Source organism: Boleophthalmus pectinirostris, unplaced genomic scaffold (genome assembly GCF_026225935.1).
Source record: "Boleophthalmus pectinirostris isolate CB_2022bp ecotype Guang Dong unplaced genomic scaffold, ASM2622593v1 HiC_scaffold_17, whole genome shotgun sequence".
Classification (NCBI taxonomy): domain Eukaryota; kingdom Metazoa; phylum Chordata; class Actinopteri; order Gobiiformes; family Gobiidae; genus Boleophthalmus; species Boleophthalmus pectinirostris.
In genome coordinates this window covers 5,356,303-5,377,273 of record NW_026571115.1, presented here as the reverse complement: position 1 = coordinate 5,377,273, position 20,971 = coordinate 5,356,303, and the positions used below count along the sequence as shown (strand labels likewise).

At 38.8% G+C, this 20,971-nt stretch overlaps 1 protein-coding gene across 2 annotated transcripts; it reads right to left on the bottom strand.

The window, feature by feature from the left end:
• Positions 1-3,588: 3,588 nt before the first annotated feature.
• pigq (phosphatidylinositol glycan anchor biosynthesis, class Q) lies at positions 3,589-20,752 on the bottom strand. Of its 2 annotated transcripts, none has more exons than XM_020918467.2 (15): positions 20,697-20,752; positions 20,205-20,294; positions 18,126-18,303; positions 17,778-17,964; positions 17,100-17,281; positions 16,271-16,467; positions 15,278-15,409; positions 14,434-14,554; positions 13,383-13,509; positions 12,598-12,751; positions 10,952-11,063; positions 10,410-10,490; positions 8,977-9,091; positions 7,843-7,904; positions 3,589-7,429 (listed from the first exon to the last, which is right to left on the bottom strand). In XM_020918467.2, exons 3-15 carry the CDS (start codon positions 18,276-18,278, stop codon positions 7,277-7,279), a joined length of 1,776 nt encoding a protein of 591 aa, XP_020774126.2. In that variant the 5' UTR covers positions 18,279-18,303; positions 20,205-20,294; positions 20,697-20,752; the 3' UTR covers positions 3,589-7,276. The 2 variants fall into 2 exon arrangements, with proteins under 2 accessions (XP_020774126.2, XP_055008754.1); XM_055152779.1 differs by having other exon boundaries at positions 20,693-20,709.
• Between the last annotated feature and the right edge of the window lie 219 nt (positions 20,753-20,971).

Below are 20,971 nucleotides of genomic sequence, written 5' to 3'. Positions count from 1 at the left end.
TCCCACAGCTGACTGACCGTTCCCTCGCGCCCCGCCCTTTGCGCAACGGGATTGGACAAAAGATCTAAACATTGGCGCTCATTGGCTGTCGAGGACGTCAATCACAAGGCACTGTCAACAAACGCAGCGGACAAAGATAAACAGAACAATGGGAAAATCAGATGAATCAATAAATGTGCGTTTAAAATGTCACCGCTTCAAAACAGAATCAGTCAAAATGGCGTTTTAGCCTCTGTAGGCGGGTGAGCTTTGTATCACAGTGTTTATAATATTAATAATTCAGGTGTCACGTGTTTTAGACAAGTTCTATGATGTTCTTTGTGCAAAATGTGCTTTGTCTGAAATGAGTTCATGAAATTGTGTTTTATAGAAAGACCCATCCAAATAAAATTGCATGTATAAACCACAGACTAGATGCTTGCTGGATTTTCTTATTTGGTAATATCTTACTAAAAAAACAACAACGCCATAGATAAAAAACAGATAGAGTGACATTCTCGCATCACAATCTACGACCTCACTATCAAAGGACAAGAATAAACATGAGCTCAGAGAAGTGCAGCACGTTCTGACTATGACCCAAAAAGCAGTGTAACATGAGTCTTACTGTGATAATTTCTATGTTTCAACATCTTTTATGGAAAAAAACTTGAGGAACACTTATTTTGATCAGTGGAGGAATGTAACAAAGTAAAAGCAGTAAAGAACTGTACTTAAATAAATCATTACAATGTACTTTAGTACAGTACAGTAAAGCACAGATACCTTAAAGTGGAAACATTTTACTTCACTACATTTGAAAGCAGGTATCTATACTTTCTATTCTCAGTGTTGAGGAGTAACAGATTACATGTACTGGTGTTACGTAATCACAGTACAAATTTTGAGTAAGTGTATTCAGTTACAGTTACTGTTTCAATGAATGGAAATTGGATTACAGTTACTTTGTTGAAATAAATGGATTACATGGCAGTATTTTCCTGTTTTCACATTTTGGGCTAAACCAGGATTTAAACCAGGTCTAAACAATATGACACTAACAATAGTGTGGACATAGTTTAAGGCAGCAGTGATCTCATATAAAAATCATCTCTATCAATAATATTTTTTATTTGGTTAAGGAAAGACTGGACTTTTTATTGTCTTTATGCAGACAAAACATCTTATGTTCAGATCCTCGTCTTTGCTACTTTACAGTAAAACAAAAGTCTGTTCATGGAGACTTGGGCTCAACAGACACTTTCAAGAAAACAAAAAAGTATTTTCAGGATGTGGTTGTTACATTCATGTAGTTTTAAAAAGCATGACAATATCAAGTAATCCAAAGTATTCAGATTACATTACTCACTTTAAGTAATTTAATGGATTATGTTACAAACTACATTTTGGGGTATGTAATCTGTAATCTGTAGGGGAATACATTTTAAAACCTAACCTTCTCAACACTGTCTATTCTACATCTTTGAAGTGGACTGAAAAGTAAAAGTATTTTTCATTGCTGAAAAGCCTGAGGGTTTATTTTTAACGTGTTCATAGTCTGAGCAAACAAAAATATACAAATAAAAACAGCTAGGAAAAACTATTGATTCAGTTGTTTCTGTTGAACAAAATTCAGCAAAAATCTTTAACAAAATCAATACATTTAAAGATTTATTAGATCTCAAAACTTGTAGGACATACTTTTACTTTTTACTCGCAGTGCCACCTACCCACCTCACTCCAGCTGCCCACCGTACCAGATCTAATCATCCTTACAACTCATGGAGACCAAACCAGACCAAGTTACAGGTCAGGTCCGTGGACAGGCGTCCCTGCTCACAGTCAGAATGTCTGTTTTTCTGGGTATTTTTGAACTACAAAACCCCCTGTTATTGAATAAATGTAAAATAGAGCTGTTTAATGTCACACTGTGGAACATTCACAGAGCAGTGACCAGGGACATGTCCATACAAACAAGGGGACGGACCACCAACCAACATACATAGTGCACCTTTAAAACCAATATGACCCAGTATAAGAACCACACTCTGTCCCAGATATAAGATATAAGAATGGAATCAACTTCCAACTGATGTGGTTTTAAGCCTGACTTTGGACACTTTTAAAAGTCGTCTGGTGATTGGAGGACTTTTGGCTGACCGCCTTGAAAGACGTGTTTTTGAATCACTCCGTGGGATTGTTAAATTGAATACTGCTGCCAGGGTCCATTGCACACATTTAGGTTTAAATTAGCCTTGGATAGCATTCAGTACCTGGGTATTAAGTTTACAATCAAATATGAGGACATTTTAATATACAACTTATCTTCCCTAGTGGCATAGATGCGCCACATTCTTGAAGTAAATAAAAAAATCACTTGTTTCTATTGAACAAATGTCAGCACATTTTATTTTTTTTAATCAAAATCATGTCATTTGAAGCTTTATCAGATGTCAAAAAAGGTCAAATACTTTTACTTTTTACTCTTCACACTTCAACAGGTACTTTAATATTTTTACTTAATAGACGTAATAGATTATTTCATGTGATATTTTCACTTACATTCTGCTCCAGTAGCTGTACTTTTACTTAAGTACTAAGTAATTCCAAAACTGCACATTCCGGAACATTGCCCAGTCTCACCTGCATTCGGCTCTCACATATGGGGCTATCCATGATTTTCAGAATAATATAAAACTAGAAAAGCACTCAGAGAGCGCAGACCTCCGCTAAGGACTACCCCCATTTTTTATATAAATTGCGATAAAATCAGTCTTCTGGATCAGATCCGGATCAGCCTTTGGAATATGAAAGAGGATCCCATTGTCCATCCCTGAGTCAAATTTCATGGGGTTTGGTCAATAATTAACCGAGATATTGAGAAACAAAATTTTTGGCCCCATTTACCACAATGTTAACTAAAATTTCAAAGTGATCCAGAATCCAGGATTTCTTCCAGATCACCCCAAAATGAAATCAGTTCTTCCTTTTCACATTTCCAACAAATCCTGAAAATTTCATCAAAATCGGTCCATAACTTTTTGAGTTATGTTGCTAACAGACAAACAAACAAACAAACAAACAAACAAACAAACAAACAGACAAACGCCGGCAAAAACATAACCTCCTTGGCGGAGGTAATAACGGCCGTTGCTCTAGAAATGAACAATTTTAAATAAAATATTATGTGTTTTGAATAGAGAAAAAAATCATATAACAGGAAGCTGAAATCCATGAACAGAGGGAGTCTCATCTAAAGACTGAATCTACTGTGGAACATTCTAAGTGAAATGATGAAAAGATATAAACAAGTGTCCATCCCTCCATCAGAAAAAAGTTACATAGTGCACCTTTAAAGTTTCTATGTGTCATATTTATGATGTAATTATTACATCATATTATACTTTTTAAAAATTATATTATAATAATAATAAAAAATCTTATTTCAAATAGAATATTAACATCACACTCTCTCTCTCCGTTCATCGAGTTTGCAGATTAATCAACCAGAACCAGAACTAAAAAGGAAACTGTACAATATTAAAAAAGCAGATACATGTACAGTCCAATGTGGCACAAGATTTAAAATATAAAACAAAAACTCCCATATTAAATTGTATTATTAACTCTTTATTAAATTACATTATAGTTCACATAGACTGATTATAAAATAATAATAAAACATAAAAAAACAAAAAAAAATCCACAAGAAATCAAACACAATTTTGAATTGATTCATGAAAAGGGTAAAGAAAAATCACAGTTATTTTAAGACAAAGCACAAGCATTCACATTCAGGAAACAGCCTGGGAGATCTATCTGCACCAGTCACATTTTTATCCCTTTTTTGTCCATTTCCACTGTTTTGATGATGGCATGATGAGAATGCTGTAGCGGTTGCCATAGCGATTAAACATTTAAAACAAATGACTTTATCTTCTGAATGGGAAAGGGCCTTCGTGTAAGATTATATAACTTTATTCCCAACTTTCTGGTTTCTATTGCCCCCAGAGTAAAGAATAAAAAGTGATACAAGATTTTATCATTTTGTAGCTTTTTTAAAAACTACCTCTAACTGTTGAGACATTTTCCTGTCAAAGAGCAGAGGTGCAGACAGACCCTCCCAGACTTTTTCATATTCAAATATTAGGAATGAGAGCTACTAGTTAAAGCTCCTATAGGCACAATCTGACAAATGTGGGTTTATAAAACATTAGGGAAGAGTTTAACACGAGGTGAACAGAGCTTTAAGTAGTACACTGCATAAGGAAGTTAAGTCCGTTTTATTTCAAGTATAAAGTCTGTAATAACAATATATCTACATGTTTAAGTGCAGCCTTTTTCAAGTCATTTCAAGTTAATACGAAGAACACAAACTGACCTACTTATTTAAGTTAAGTCAATTTAAATTACTATTATAATTTCAATTTAATTTCCTTTTTGTTTCTAAGAATAGTTTAAGTATTTCCCCTCCCACACGTTATTATTATTATTATTATTATTATTTGATTTCCCCTTTATTACTTAATAACACTTTAAGAGCAATTTTATTCACAACTTTTGAACATGTTTGCGGCTGGTGAATATTATATTTCACTTTAAAGAGCCCATATGACGCTATTTTCTGCTCTAATGTTGTTTCCTCATTGTTCCTCATGAGTTTTATTTCAATCACACAAACCCTGCAGATTTACGCTTTAGAGTTCTTCTCTCAAACAGAAAACACTCTGTTCCACCTTGTGATGTCATGTGGTAATACAGTTAGTGCTCCGCTGTTCTTTTAAACACCACACATCTTCACCAGGATCATTTGGATGATTTCAGTCCTGGAATTGCCAAACAACAAAAGGTAAAAAGAGCTGTTAACTTGAAAAGTGCCACTTCATGACATCACAAGGTGGAACAGAGCATTTGGATCTTTGGAGATGTAGACAGACTAAAAATAAAGAGTTACTCAAACATGTGAATGAAACAAAACACAACTCCAGTTTGTTTTTGAGGAGGTAACAACATTAGAACATGGCTTAACGCTCACAAGAGTCCATTTTATGTAATATAAGACATTTAAAACATTTGATAAACTCTTTAAAATAATTGTATACTTGGTTCAGGGCTAAGACATAAAACTAAAACATATCATTAAATGTGAGATGTCAGATTGGTTTCAGAAAGTCAGTATTAAAAACTCTTAATGAAAACTGTAAACTAGAGCTTTGAATTGATACTTTGCAGTGACATCACACTGGGGGTGTTCTACGTGTATGTCTGTGCCAAAATGTTCAGCAGTTACCAAGGTGACACAATGTACACATTCGCAAACACAGCCAAAAATGCTTTAAGGTCTGAAAACTACAAAAGTGATTTAAAGAGCATTTCATTTCATTTTCCTGTGATCAGTGCGATTGCTCATGGTCCGGTTTCGGAGTTTGATCTTACACTAAAAGGTGAGAGGGATTAACTTATGTGTGAGAAACATGTTAAAGCGCAAAAATCATCTCACCTGTTGTAGTTTCAGCCAGGTCAGCACCTTCTGATCAGACTGTGATAAAAAGCTCAGATTAAAGTTTAAAGTGAGTAGAAGAGCTTCAGACAGAGCAGTGCCTCCAGTTTAACGTGAGCTGCAAAGTATCAATAGTTGTGATGGCAGTGTAGTCGTTTGGAGTGTTCTATGGCAGCATAAAGTGATTGGCACGAACAGGTTCCACAAAAAAAAAAAATCTAAGGCTGCGTTCAGACTGCAGCCTGAAGTGACCCAAATCCAATTTTTTTGGCCTCTATGCGACCTGTATCTGATCTTTTAATGACAGTCTGAACGACACAGATCCGATTTTTTCAAATGTGACCCAGGACACTTGGATATGTGCTCCTGAAACTGATACATATCTGACCTTTTGACATGTGACTTCAGTCTGAACGGCTAAAGCGCATTCATCCACCTACACGTTATCAACAAGACACAAACATCACTATTCTGCACTGAAGTAGGCGAAAATTGTTAATGAACTCCGTGTCACTGAAGCGAAGCACATCACCACTCACCTGTCTTGGCTCCGTCTCCACATCCACACGTTCCTTTCAACGGACGTCGCTGCTGCTGCCCCACAAAACACCACGACCAAAAACCTCGTCCTTCTCCTTCTCAGTCTCCTCCTTAAAACAAGTTGTTCATGTTCTGGCTCCGGTACGAGAGGAACTTTAAAATCTCCAGGTGCTCGATGCTGCGTCCATGTTTGGACAACTTCCGTAAACACAGAGACGCTCGCTGCGGTTGACGTCGTCGTGTCTCCAGTGCACATGTGGGACACTTTTGGGCTGTTTAACATTCACACTGGAGTCACATACAAGTCACATTTAATTGGAAATGTGAACGACCTCGCAAAAACATCGGATTTCACAAAAAAATCGTAATTGAGCGTTAAGCCCTGCAGTCTGAACGTAGCCTAATTTGTTAAGATTATCTTGAACTCAATTTGTTTAAAAAAGGTGCACTGTGTAACTTTTCTGCTTATTACTGCTTTGCCTGAAATATTTCACATGATGGTATATTGTGGAACATTTCAGGCAATTTCAAGCAATAACAGCTCCATGGAGATGAGCAGGCAGAGGACTTTTTAGCAGAGAAGTTACATAAAGCACCTTTAACTTCATTTGAAAAAAGAACTACAGAAATACATGAATAAAACGCTAGAGTGATTATAAAAAAAATACTTTCATTGTTGTTTGTATCTAGTATAAGTCAGGTCCCGTCTTCTGCTATAAGACTTAGGAAGGCAAGTGGGATTCATTCGTTTTAAGCTACCTAAAATCATTCTCTCCTCCTCTCTCCTTGTGGTGCGTTTAGGTGTTAGTTTGTTTTCTTGGCCTTGTCTTCTTCTCCTTCTCCTCCTTCTCCTCCTCCATCTCCTCCATCATTTCCTCCTCCTCCTCTTCCATCTCCTCCTCCTCCTCCTCCATCTCTTCCATCTCCTCCTCCTCTTCTCCTGTTCCTCTCTTTCTCCTCTCGGTGCATTCAGGGGCAGGTTTCAGTTGGACTTTTCACCCTGTACTCTCTCTCTCTCTCTCTCCTCCGCTCTCCTCTTTTTCAGCCTCGTGTCTCCATGGATACAGCAGCTTTCCACCTCTCCACCTTCTCTCTCCTCCCTCTTTCCTCGTGGTGCATTCAGGGGCAGGTTTCAGTCCGTTTTTGCAGTCTTGTGTCTCCATGGATACACCAGCTGTCTCCCACTCTCCTCCTCCTCCTCTCTCCCCTTCTTTCCTCCTCCTCCTCCTCCTCTCGATGCGTTCAGGAGCAGGTCCCTCAGTCGGTCTTTTCGGCCTTGTGCCTCCACGGATACACGAGTTGTCCCACAAACAGTTTCTTGACGAGGGCGCCCCACGAGTCTTTGGGGTAACAGCTGTAGGTCGGCGTGCGGTACGTCTGAACCACCGAGCTGAACTTTAAAGGGTTAATCTGAGAAAGGAGAATCAAAGAACAAAGGATGAGAGATATTTTCAGCCAGAGATGAAATTATTTAGATAAAAAAATGTCCTTCACAAAGAACAAAATATCCAGGTTTAATAGAAACATCTTGTCTCCATGGGGTCTTACTCTGCTGAACCTGTAGTTTAGACCTCCACAAACATGTGCTGAAATGTCCCTGTGTGTCAGATGCCCTCCCTGTGTCTCTGTGGGGTCTTCTTCTGTGTAAAAGCGGCTAACCCTGTACTTTAGACCTCTACAAACGTGTTCTGAAATGCATGGGATACTGTATGAGCCTGAGCATGTTTAAAATGTACTCTAAACTGAATCTTCATTAAAAATAAACAGAAAATCTCAAAACAATATTCAGTGATTCAATTTTGGATTCTAAACTCTGATCTGACCTCCATGAGCAGGTGAAGACACGTCCCAGGCTCGTCGCAGAGAACCCTGAACTTCACTCCGTCTGTCAAACAAAACACAAAAGCATAAATTTTTTTTTATATCATTTGTATCACTGCAAGATAAACTCAGACAGAAGTTGTGCATTTGACCCATCTATCAGTGTCTCTGGGTTAAACCTGTCGAGAGCAGTCGGACTCGTCTCCAAATCTTGAGGTAGTCTTGGTCAGAGCTACCTAAAGGCCGCCACACACTGCAGGAGAATTTGTCTGAGTTGGGTTGCGATTTGCTTCTCTCCAAGTTTGGGGAGATGCAACCCAACACCGTCTCTTCATGTGTGATTTTGAAGTCATTGTGCTCGTGTGTGTGGTGTATCTGTGACACTGAGCTGCTCTGTCAGACCCTAACCACCAAACATCAGCAAGGCTACGGCAACAGTCAATAAAACAGAGCAACAGGGGCAGAGGAGTGACGATATAGCAAAAATAATGAGAAGACTTTATTCCTCAACTCTCATAAAGTGGTCAATTTAAAGTGCAGCGTCTCATCCACATTATCCATAGAAATTATCCTCCATAAATAATGAATCCAGTCCACAAAACTGTGCTATTAATCCAGTTTGAGGCATTATTTAAAAGTAAAAAGGCGAGTAGTTCCTCGTGTGTCTGTTTACATCCACACAGCACACGGATCGAGCTGAAGCTGCAGATTCTCCACAGTGACTCTACTTCCTGTGGACTTTATCACCAGCCTTCTGTGCATTAAAATCCTGTATCTGAAGTTTTGCACCACATTTCACAAATAATACTAACACTGTTTTGACTTGTATCTAAACTAGAAGTGCAGAGCTCTGATCTTTTGAACACTTAAGAGTCTCAGAGCGACTGGTTTTACTGTAAACAGGGAACAGCTGACGCGATCGTGCTCACAGTTTTATATCCTGTGGTTCACAGTCATATCCCACTGCAGTCTTTGTGATCAGAGATTTTAAGTCTCATAAGATTCTCCTGTAGTGTGTGGCGGCCTTTAGCCCCACATAGAAATTCTTGTGTGAGTTGGCAATCAAATAAATTATATTATATTATAATATATTTTCCCTGATGCTGAAAAAACCTGGGTACATGTTTAGTTTGTACCTGCGAGTCTGTATGGACGGCACACACGGAGCCCCACAGCAAACAGAGGGAAAGAGTTTATGAAGTCCACGGTGAGATGGAGGACGCCCTGCACCACCACGACCACCAGGCGGAGCTGCACACACACACAACAGGAAATACACACTTTTAAAGATGGACAAAACTCCGCCCACAATCACATTTCAAATAGAGCTGCTAAACTGAGCAGTATCTGAAAGACTAAAGGGGAGAGGGAGGGGGGTTAGTAATCAGAAGCACCTGACTGTAATGAGGACAGTCCTCTGTGATGTCACATAGTACTTGAAGATGCAGTGCCCGCTGGAGGCACCACTCAGCTTTTGACCAAAAAAGCTGTACTTACTTTGCACTAAAATTGTCAAAAAATTACAGCAGAACATAATACTTTTAAAAACACCATATACACAGTTTAGCAAAAATCTAAAATTACTTAATAAAAGAAACAAGTCAGCTGGCGTAACAAAACTGCAGTGTCCAGTGGGAGCAGACGTCACCGTAAACGTCATCAGAACACAGTTGTCGGCACCTCTGATGAAAACGGGGGTTGAATATAAGGGATGCACCAGTCACTCCAAACACAATTTTGGGTGAATAAATGGTGAGGAGAGACAAGTACAAAATGATTAAAAAGGTCTGAATGGCCGATTTTGCAGAATACTCAGATTTAATGGAGAGGTGCTTTATGTTTTTGCTCTATGGGCCCGTCCTTGTTTACAGTTTAAAAATGTGTCGCCTTTAAACGGTTATGTCTTATGCAGAGATCTGACACGGCTGGGTCCTGTGGTGAGAGTATAGAGCGGTGTGCAGAGGCAGAGCCGTGTGCAGAGGCACAGACACAGAGGAGAGAGTCCAGACATATAATTACACGAGTCATCACCTCCCACAGGACGCACTGCTCTGTGTGGGCTCAACTCACTAAACTACTGCATTTCCACTGTTATCAAAGCCACCAACTGCTACTAAAACATAAAGGTCTGGTATGTCGCCTTTTCATCTCTAACGACATAATTATGATGCTAATCTGTGTCATTATAGATACAAGACTCATGTTTAAATCAAATATACTTTTTACTGATAACAACTGCAATGCTGATTTATTCTTAATTACAAAAAAATTGGACATGATGAAGTTGTTTATGTTATGATTTGGTATTTTGACTCTCAAGACAATCATCCAATCAGAAAGAAGAATGAGCCTCACATGACTCTCTGAGTCTCTCTATTTCAACGCTGAAATTTAGTGTGTTTAAACCTAAACTGCCTGTCTCTGATCTCAGTGGTCACTCCCTAAACCCCAGCACCTGCACCAGTCATGAGTCAGTGCTAGTGCAGCCTCTGCAGCTCAGGGAGGGAATTCTGGAGACAAACTTGTATGTGTCGTCTGTGTGCAGGTTCAGTCACTGTTTGGTTTGTACCAGAGTGAAGACGAGGTAGTAGAGGGCGGTGGTGGGCAGCAGGAACAGAAGAATAGTGAACAGCAGGGTCCCAATGAACAACTGCAACACAACAGAACAAACTATAAATACAATGCATTTAAAAAAAAACACATTCATTCATTAAAGTGTACTTCTCTCTTCACTTCTCACACACTTTTTCCTTGTTTCTCTGCTCTGTGGTTTTATTACCCATAGACAGCTCCAATTCACTTCCTGTTGGAGGTGCGGTTACCTGGTCTTTGCGGTTACCTGGTGTCTGAGGTTACCTGGTGTCTGAGGTTACCTGGTGTCTGAGGTTACCTGGTGTCTGAGGTTACCTGGTGTCTGAGGTTACCTGGTGTCTGAGGTTACCTGGTGTCTGAGGTTACCTGGTGTCTGAGGTTACCTGGTGTCTGAGGTTACCTGGTCTTTGCGGTTACCTGGTCTTTGCGGTTACCTGGTGTCTGAGGTTACCTGGTGTCTGAGGTTACCTGGTGTCTGAGGTTACCTGGTCTTTGCGGTTACCTGGTGTCTGCGGTTACCTGGTCGAGGTCGTAGGAGCAGGAGTCCACTCTCTGCCGCAGCACGTTCCACTTCTTTCCTCTGAACAGTCTCCATAGCGACGAGAGTCCGTACACCTTTAGACAGTAGAGCCTGGAACAACAGGAAGGAGATGAGAGGAAACTATAACCAGGGTGACTTGGATGGCCTTTTATAGAAACACACTCCCTCTTTTCACTTTTGTCGCTTTTCTGTGATCATTCTTATTATGGCAGTGTCTTTACCTGTCCAGCCAGAACCACACACAAAACTTTACAAACATGAGCAGTGTTGGGAGTAACGTGTTATAAAAGTTATGAAGTACTGTAATGCATTGCTTTTTGCTGTAACGCAGTAATGTGGCGTTACAGGGGAAAAAATTTTTTATATCTTACTCGGTACAAATGTGAGTAATGCGCGTTACAATGCTTTTTTAACCTGAATTGAAGTGGTGGGTTTTTAATTTTTCTTCATAGAAATTCACTAAAATCACCGCGATATCAGCAGCAGTGAAACGCCGGAGACGCGCCCGCATAGACCGTCGGGTGACCGCAAGCGAAAGGACCGACGCAGAACTCCACGCTCCACAGGGCTAGACACAACTGACACAGACACCCTGTTCCACGGGCTCGGGGTTCTCTCAGGGGCGGTCCTAGATTCCAAGTTCTAGTCCAAGATTAGTTCTGGTGTGGTCCTGGTTTAGACCTGGTATAGTCCTGGTTCAGTACTGGTTCAGCTCTGGGTTAGTCCTGGTTTAGTCCTGGTTCAGTACTGGTTTAGTCCCAGTTTAGTCCTGATTCAGTTCTGGTTTAGTTCTGGTTTAGTCCTGATTCAGTTCTGGTTTAGTTCTGGTTTAGTCCTGATTCAGTTCTGGTTTAGTCCTGGTTCAGTTTTGGTTTAGTCCTTGTTCAGTCCATATACGGCGCAAAAGTTCAGCATCTCTGCACAGTTATTTTGGTGAGAGTAATTGCAATAGTATTTTAATGCCTTATATTTTAAATGCAGTAATATTGTAATGTAATGAATGACTTTGAAATGACGGTAATAAGTCATAAATAAAGCATTACAGTTTCAAAGTAACTTGCCCAACAGTGAAAATGAGTAGATCTGGAGCTGTGTCCCGTCTCCCTGATTTTAGAGGGTGTGATTGACAGGTGGATTAACCAATCAGAGAGACTCAATTTGCATCAAAATCAAACATCAGTGTTACACATTAAAAGGGGAAAAAAACAACAAAGAGTACTGAGAAACAGCGCAGATTTTTGCAGAATCAACTATTGAAGCAGTTTATTTATCTCAGGTAAAAGATGTTCGATATTTTGAGAGGAGGATGTCTTCCGCATTTAAAAGACACACGCTACAAATTAGCAGCTGTGGTTGGACGGTCCCAAGTTTGGATGGAGGATTTTCACTCTCTATGGTCCGGTCCTCGTTCGTTCTGGATTTAAACAGAATGTAGAAGGGACTGGCTGCTCAGGCAGGCAGTGTGTAATGTAGCTGTGTTTTCTCTGTGATGTCTTGAGTGTGTGCATGTGCTCTGTGTGCCTTTTAAATGTCACTTTTGGAGATAAATCGTGATAATGAATGGGATAACATGGCTGAAGGATCATTAAAGTCTATTTTACATCAGATGACCCTGTGCAGTTACCTGGCTCCATAGACATAGAAGCAGTAAATGTGGAAGGTGAGCAGAGCGATCATGTCCGATAGCAGAGACAGAGCCAGACTCAGGCCCAGAGCTGCAGACAGACCTCCGTACCACAGCAGACTCTCAACGAACGGAGACGTCAGCTGAATGTAGCCTACCAGACAAAACGCAGGGAAGAAATATGAACTACCAGACAAAAAAACAAGGAAGAAATATGAACTACCAGTTAAGAAACAAGGCAAGAATTAGTCACATATAGCTGCTTTTACAATTAATTTAATACTTTGCAGTGGCATCATGCTGGGGGTTTTCTACGTGTATCTCTATGGTGGAATGTTCAGCAGTTACCATGGTGACACAATGCACACATTAGCAAAAGCCGTCAAAAAAGATTTAAGATTGTCCGAAAACTCAATTAAAAAACAAACAAACACACCAAGTGGATTAAAACAACACATTTTCAGGAGTCTATGATCAATACAGTTCAGGGTCCTGTTGAGAAGTTTGAAAAAGAGTGAGTAACTAACTGAAAAACTGTTAATTATTGTAATATGAGAGGGACTTGTTTAACAGCAGAATTCAGCTCACCTGTTGAAGTTCCAAGTCAGCTCTTTACGGTCAGATTGTGTTAAATTAAAGCTCAGATTAAACTCTATCATGACTTCAGACAGAGCAGAGCCTACAATTAGCATCACACCCCCAAGGAAAGTTGATGACGTCAGCCGCAAAGTATCAATACAGACTGTGTGGAGTATAAGGTGTCTTGATGCTGTGGAGTGACTCACTGATCCAGAGGTGGATGTGGTACAGGAAGAACCGTCCCAGGACCTGGTCTAAGGCTCGGTTCATCTTGAGTCCAGCCGGAGCTCCCATCAGCCACTGCAGCAGCTCCTTCAGCTCTTTGGCCACGTGCTGCAGGACAACAACAAAGTACAAAGCATGTTTATGATGGCTAAAAAAAACTCAGTACATTAAATTGTGTGAAAGATTTTGATTTTAAATTTCATAAACATGGCCCAACTCTTGTAAACATTAGGCTGGTCCATCAAAGCAGGGTAAAAAAATTAAGTTTCAGCTAACCTTGATTAGAACCCTGCAGGAAGTTTTAGCACCAAAAGATGATTTAGGAAGAACTTTGGAAGAAAAAGCAGATATTTTAGAGGGTGCTCAAGATGCAGGAAGTTTCCTGGAAATTGACAAACTTTGCATTTTCAATTAACTTTTTATGGACTTTATGGACTTTCTAAGCAACTTTTATGGACTTTCAGTTTGTGTTTGCAGAATAAAATGACACATTACACCTTATTTATTTGGTTCTATGTTATAGTACTGTCTTGAGCAACCTCTAAATATTAATTAATTTGCAGAAAATTTTGACCCAAATATTTTGGTCAGATATGGAACCAAATGCAGGATTCTAATCTAGAGAATCTAAAAAAAAAAAAAAGATTGAACCACACTAGTAAACGTGCAAGGCAAGCTGTTTTTTATCATTTAGTTAGATAGATAAGTATAGTTAAACCTAAAATGCCTCTCTCTGATCTGAATGAACTACCTAAACCCCAAAATCAGCAGTCGATCATGAATCAGACCCTCTGCTGCTCTATATGTTGTCCATATATTAAGAACTAAAAATGAGAAAAACTTGTATGTGTCCTCTATCTGCAGGTTTAGACACAATTCTACACAATTCTACACATGATCAACCAATCTTAAACCTTTTTCAGCAATGTTTACTAAGGTGTGCATTGTCTCTCCATGATAACTGCCGAACATTCCACCATAGACAAAAATCTATGCTCCCCAATAGAATGTTACAGTATGAAACATGCTCACGTCGGCGGCGGGCACCAGGGCGTTGGCGATGGAGGAGATGTGGTCGTCTCTGTACAACCACGACATGAGCAGCAGCCCCAGAGCCACGTCCAACAGCAGAGACACAAAGATATTTGCTTTTCTACAAAACAAAAGCGAGAGAAAAGAAAGAGAGGATTAAAAAAGAATGGAGGGAGAGAACATCAACATTGAAGAATAAAGCTGTCATGAGGGATGTTATTTAAAGATGTTATTTAAAATTTTACTTCTAGCATTAACTACAAACAGGAAACATATTTAGATCACCATGTTTACAGTTTAGTATGCATTTGTATATTTATGGAAACTGTCGTGTGCCTTGTACAGAATCTTACAGCTGATGATAAGGAGGGTTAGAATAGGACATGGGAGGAGAGATCACTGGATTGAACATGAACACCTCTTCCTCTCTTCAGGTGTGTTTTTGACAAGGGAACAACATTATAACATGATAGAAAGCTCAAAACGATTTAGCACAATACCCCCCTCTTAAAAATTTGTGTTCATGTTTAAAGCTGCAAAACTCCTTGCCTCTTCAAAGTGGCACCACAGCACAGCTAATTTACACTAATTTTAGTTTTCTCCATCTCTGTGTGTTGTGATTGTTGATTGGTGGGTTAGTGCTGACCCGAGTCCTGTTCTGTAACACAGCGTCATTCAGAAAATCCAGGGTTGACAAAGTGAGTTATGAAGCCGCTCTGTAGTATCGCTCATACAGAGACGCTCATATCTGGGTTAATCTGTCCGGTTATGAGAGACTTATCCAGGATGAGTTCAGCTTAACAGGGCAACTGTCGGGCATCTGAACTGTCCCAGTGCTCCTCACCTCATAAAGGTCCTGTGGTCGGGGGCCATTGTGGTGGAGAACAAAGTCTTCATTCTCTGCGCTCTGTAGTTGAGCTGGACGCACGTCGACAGTTTGGACGAAACGAACGGCAGCGGAAAAACACTGAAGATCCTGAAATGAGGGAAAGAAGGAGAAGTCATTTTAACATCATGCAACAAAAACAAATTAATAAGTTATTTAAAGATTTTAAATGATCACAGTAACATGTAAGTAAATTTTTATTTAAACAGGTATAACAATACACAAAACATTATCAGACCAACTGGGTTTTGTTCTTTCTTTTTTTCTCAAAATGTTTGAGTCATATTACGATTAATATTTCAGTTTAGTAGCAGTCAGTTTACTAAGAAAAATCACTTGTATTATTAATAATATCAAAATCTTGTCTCTTTTGTGTAAATCTTCTGTAAATTCTGCCCCATCCCACACCCTATAACATAAACATACATCTTCCAAAGGTTGAAGGATCAATTCTCAAAATTTCTTTTAAAGTAGAAAAAAATATTGGCCCAATGTTACTGAAATTTTGTAAATAGATAGATAGATATATGGAAGTAAAAAATCCCCTGATATGATTAGATAACATTTACACTGATATAACAAGTGCAATCAGAGATATCAACCTGGTCCCCCATGAGGCATTGGTGGGGACAGTTCATCAACACGGAAGCAGCTTATGAGGAGCCCAGCCCATACTCCGGTTATGTGTGTGCCAACTTGTGTGATGATTGGGTGAATATTTTAGACCACAGATGGTTCAGAAGTTGCTGAACTTGCCTGTCTGTTATAATGGCTTGACCTTTCAATTGACCAATGTGACTTCAAATGACCTTGGATCATCACCAAACTTTTTTTGTGGCATCGGGCACGAGGGCCTGACCCACGTACCAAATTGCTTGACAATCGGGGGCCAGGTAATGAATATCCATCCATCCCTAATTCAATCTCTTTACACAGTGAGGTGTTTCTGACCTGAGGCTCCAGAAGCTGTTCTGCAGATGGAGCAGAGCACTGAGCAGAGCACACACTGGGACAGACGCCTGTTTACACAGCTCCACCACGATACTGGCCTCTCTCCCCTCACTCTGCCAATGAGTGGACTTCACTGGACCCTCGTCGTATTTGTCCAGAAAGAACAGAGGCTCACTCCTGGACACGCTCTCAAACATCTGCAGAACAACAGCAGGGAGGGAAAGGGACAAATCAGAGTAAGACTAGGATTATTTTATTTCAGTTATTTCTATAGTACACAGAGATTTTCAATATAGATTTTAACCAGACAAGATAAAAACGTGGAAAAAATTTAAATTTCTAGATTGAGAATATTTACAAATAAAGTATATCAAAATACAAATTGTTCACTCTTTTCTTTAAAGTATGTAATGAGGATATGGTTGTGTTTAATCAAGATTTCATCGTGTCTAAAGGTCAATTATCAGGAAAGGACTACAGTTCTCAGTCAATAAAAGCATGTGTACAGAAAAAAACAAAAATGTGGCTGTTGTCTAAAGTAAAAGCATGTGGTTTGGAGCTCAGACTCAGACTCAAACTGACAATTTTTTTCAGAATTCAGTTCAGTTTATGTTCAGAAAATGTATACTGAAAAACATTTAACTATGTTTTTAAAAAGACAAATTAAAATTGAGGCCACAATGGTTACTTATGAAATTATGACATTAAAATATCTGTAAGAACAATAATTACTGTCCAACATTCAGAAATAGTTCAGACTGTCCTGCCTGATTAGCTCATGTTCTGTGCTTTGTACGTGCATTTCTTTCATTATTCTTCACATTTGTACCTGAGTGAGTTCAGACGTGGGCTCGGGGTTGGGGTCGGTGTGTCCGCTTTCTTCTCGATGAAGCTGAGAGAGCATCACTTTTCGCTGCTCGTAGTGAACAAAAATCACCTTCTGATCTTCTCCCTCCTCTTCCTCCTCGTTTCCCTCTCCCTTCTTTTCTGCACTCTGAAAAACACTGTTCTCTAAGCAGGACAAAGAACAGTGTAAATATAAATTAGCTACCTTAAAAGTAATATAAGTAAACATCAAAGAACAAAATCTATGTGAAATAAATGGCGGTAATATGTTAGTTTGTCATAATTGGTTCCCAGATTCTAAATTGTAAAATCACCTCTAAAAATGGTCACAAAACAAAAATGTCAAACTTTATTTTGATACTTGAAGGAATACACTTGATACTCAATAATGATCATGATAGCACAGTGACAATAAAAGCACTCTTTAAACTATAGAAAGTGACAACATTTAATCCTAGTACTTTCTTTTCTGTTCCCATGTGGCCTTATATCTGTGTAATTTGTGTCTATGTGCCCAAGATCATTCTAAAGACATTCAGGAAGGGTTCATTTCTGTCCTGTGAATGAGCCGTTTTTGGTATGGATTAGGATCTGATTTTCGATACTTTGGACAACCACTTAAAGTCACTCTACATTACAGTGACTCAAGAGCATTACTCACTCTGCTCGGTGTTGAGGACGCTACAGCAGAAGCCCATCTTGCCCATCTCTCGGCTGATCTGGAGCCAGCGTTTCTGGGGGAAGATGGAGCTCAAGTCTCTGAGAAAACTCTCCATGTCGCCCTGACCCTCTTTAGGCAAACTCCAGGAACCAAGAATGGACAGCTCCACTCCACTCTGGGCCTGCATCTGTGAGAGAGAGAAGGTTAGACTCTTTTTGGAACTACCACTTTCAGAAGGTGTAAATCATCAAATGTAAAAACACAGGAAAAACATCTCGCAAGAAAATTTTTCTCAGGGGTGCACTTCTTAAACCGATTTTGTAGCTTCATTTTAAAATCAGCCCTGACCTGGTGGATGTACTGCTTGACGGTGCTCGGGATGAAGGGATAGTGTATCACAGCCAGGACCACCGCAGAGTCGTATCCCGGCAACCATCGCCCTACCAACAGACCGCTGTCAGCACGGTTACAGCACTGAGGGAAGAACACCTTTATCACCATGATGACCAGGAGCAGAGTCCAGGACCTGAGAGGGACACAGCAACAGGGAGGAGAGTGAGACATTGCACATTTCGAGGTATAATATATGTATAACTTTTAGATAGAAATTCAAAGAGTCCTCTTTGTTACACATTTACAAAAATATTAAATATTGTATTGTATTTTTTCTGTATAAAATCTCACCTAGAAACTTTGAGGTTTCATTAATTTTGGTCCACAGGTCAGGTCTTATTCTGGTGGTTAAATCTTACCCAAAGACCTGAATCAACTTACCCCTCATCTGGGGTGACCAAAATAGTATCTTATTTTTATTTTAAATGCCAACTTCTGTAAAAAAAATGTATGTTGCTATTGTTTTGACAAAAAAAATCAGAATAATACACATAATTATGCCAACAACAAAATGTAACGGTGGTTACAAATGTTTCCTGTCTATCCCAATCACCAGATGATTCATTACAAAACTATTCATAGAGCTTATTTATACCCTAGAAGTTTACACCAAATGAAAAAAAAAGACAATCCATACATACTGATTTTGCATAGAACAAACTGTGGGCACTTATGTACATATGATATGGGAGGTGGCACAATTTTGGGAAAATGTCACAAAGACAATGTCTAAATTAATAGGAACAACCATACCTTGCACTCAGAGGTTTCTTTTGCTAAACGACATGTCCAAACTAAATCTGACAATTAACAATCGTCGCATATTACTAGCAGGTCTTACAGCTGCCAAAAATTTTTTAATATGCCGGTGGAAATCAGTTCAACCTCTGACTGTGAGAGAATGGCTACTATCTTTCATAGAAATCGTTCAACTGGATCTTTCTGCTGCTCGAATGCACGGAGCAAAAACCAAAAACATTTCTTGCTGGTCCAATCTGTTGATCAAACTGAGATCTGAATCTACTGTACAGTTGTTACCTGGAGATTTTTCATTATAATATATGTTCTTAGAATGTACACAATATGTATACTTTCAGTTAACTTTCTATGTATGGTACATAACAAGTATGTATAACGCAATTTCTGCTGATGTCTTATGACGGAGGAAATTTGCCGTGTTTTGTATAGAGGGAATATAAACCTGGATATGTGTGTTGTTTTTTTTTCCCTTTGTGTGTGTGGGTGAATGTGTATATACATGTGTATGTATATATAACATATATACTATAATGGGTATGTGTGTTTATTTAGATGCTGTATATATGTATATGTATATGTATATGTATATGTATATGTATGTTGATGCCCATCAATAGGGAGTTTAAGGGTGGAGAGGTGGGGGTTTAAAAGGGAGAAAAATGCAATGCTACCTGGAATATGTATAACTGCAAATAATAACACTTGAATAAAAATTTGATCACAAAAAAAAAACTAAGTCAGGCAAAGTCACTGCCTAATATTTACACTAACAACAGAAAGTCAACTGAAAGTAAAGCATTACAGACATGTGCACCCTTAAGAACAAACTTGACCTGTGCAGCTAGAACTTCAGTCTCAATGCATTAACCAGAACACGTTTTAAAATAACTATAAAAGTATAGGATGAGTGTGTTTGTCTTTGGTTTATACAGTGATCCGCCGTCCTGTTTGTGCCCTTCAAATATTGAGTTTGTTGAGAGTGACCAGCCAGAGGGGACACGACATTGATTTAACATACAGTTACTGGACCAACACAAATTCGGACAAATGTAACGAAATACGAACAATTTCTGTATACAATAGAAATTACATGACATAAATAATAACACTAAACGATATATTTAAATTTTTGGTCATTCAAATCAAGTTTTTACTCTGTATAACCCATAAGCGTTAAAAATGATCCTCCAAATCTCCATTAAAAGGTCTAACCGCAATCGAAAATGTCAGACAATGCAATTTATGACCATTTATGACGCAAAGTACACAACTTACCAAAGAAAATGCGATAAAAGCGGTGACTTTTTCAGACGTTGCTTCGTTTACAAGCTCGCGGCCGCCATGTTTATTGTTGACAGTCCGTCCCTGAAAACGGACCGAGGGAAACAAACTCGTTATAATGTACAGATCCGTATAAAATCCAAACAATTCATATTACATTTTTTCAGTTTCACATAATTCATATAAAACATCACTAATAGACATAATTAAGATAGACGCAACTAGAATATAATACAACCATTTATAGTAAAATTCTGAAAAAATTAACACAATTTAAATATTTGCCCTACTGTATCATATGGTCCCGTGGTTCTGAAAACATTCTACTAAAAACGTACAAGGTAAAAAAAGTTGAACAGAATTACACAACAATTGTACTAGTTCAAGGATTACTACAACAAGTACTAACCCAAAAATGTGGTTTAAATGGACTCAGATATACTACTAGTAGTTAAACAAAAATGTGATTATTTTTTTCTTACTTACTGAAGTGCTGCTGTGGCTGAGTTGGGGGTGAATGAGGAGTGTCCAAACTGTCAAAATCTTATCTCTCAAACACAAAAACCCGCCATCCACAACAACAGAGTTATCTTCTTAATCTCAATATTCAGTACGACACAAAAAAAACAAAGAAATTCAATCGTTATATATAGTACACTATATAAGAGTGCAATTGGCTGTTTTGGGCTTAGAATGTGTAATTAAAATTTTCTAATAGACTACATTTTTCAATTTGTTAAAGTTTAGATTTTTTGTAAATG

Bases quoted from the DNA above. Each gene is read 5' to 3' on its own strand.
- pigq (XM_020918467.2), bottom strand. From the start codon at position 18,278: ATGGTGATAAAGGTGTTCTTCCCTCAGTGCTGTAACCGTGCTGACAGC. The intron at 16,468-17,099 runs GTACAAATGTGA...GTTGTTCTGCAG, and splicing joins CCACGTCTGAACTCACTCAG to ATGTTTGAGAGCGTGTCCAG. The intron at 14,555-15,277 runs GTGAGGAGCACT...TTTGTTTTGTAG, and splicing joins GACCACAGGACCTTTATGAG to AAAAGCAAATATCTTTGTGT.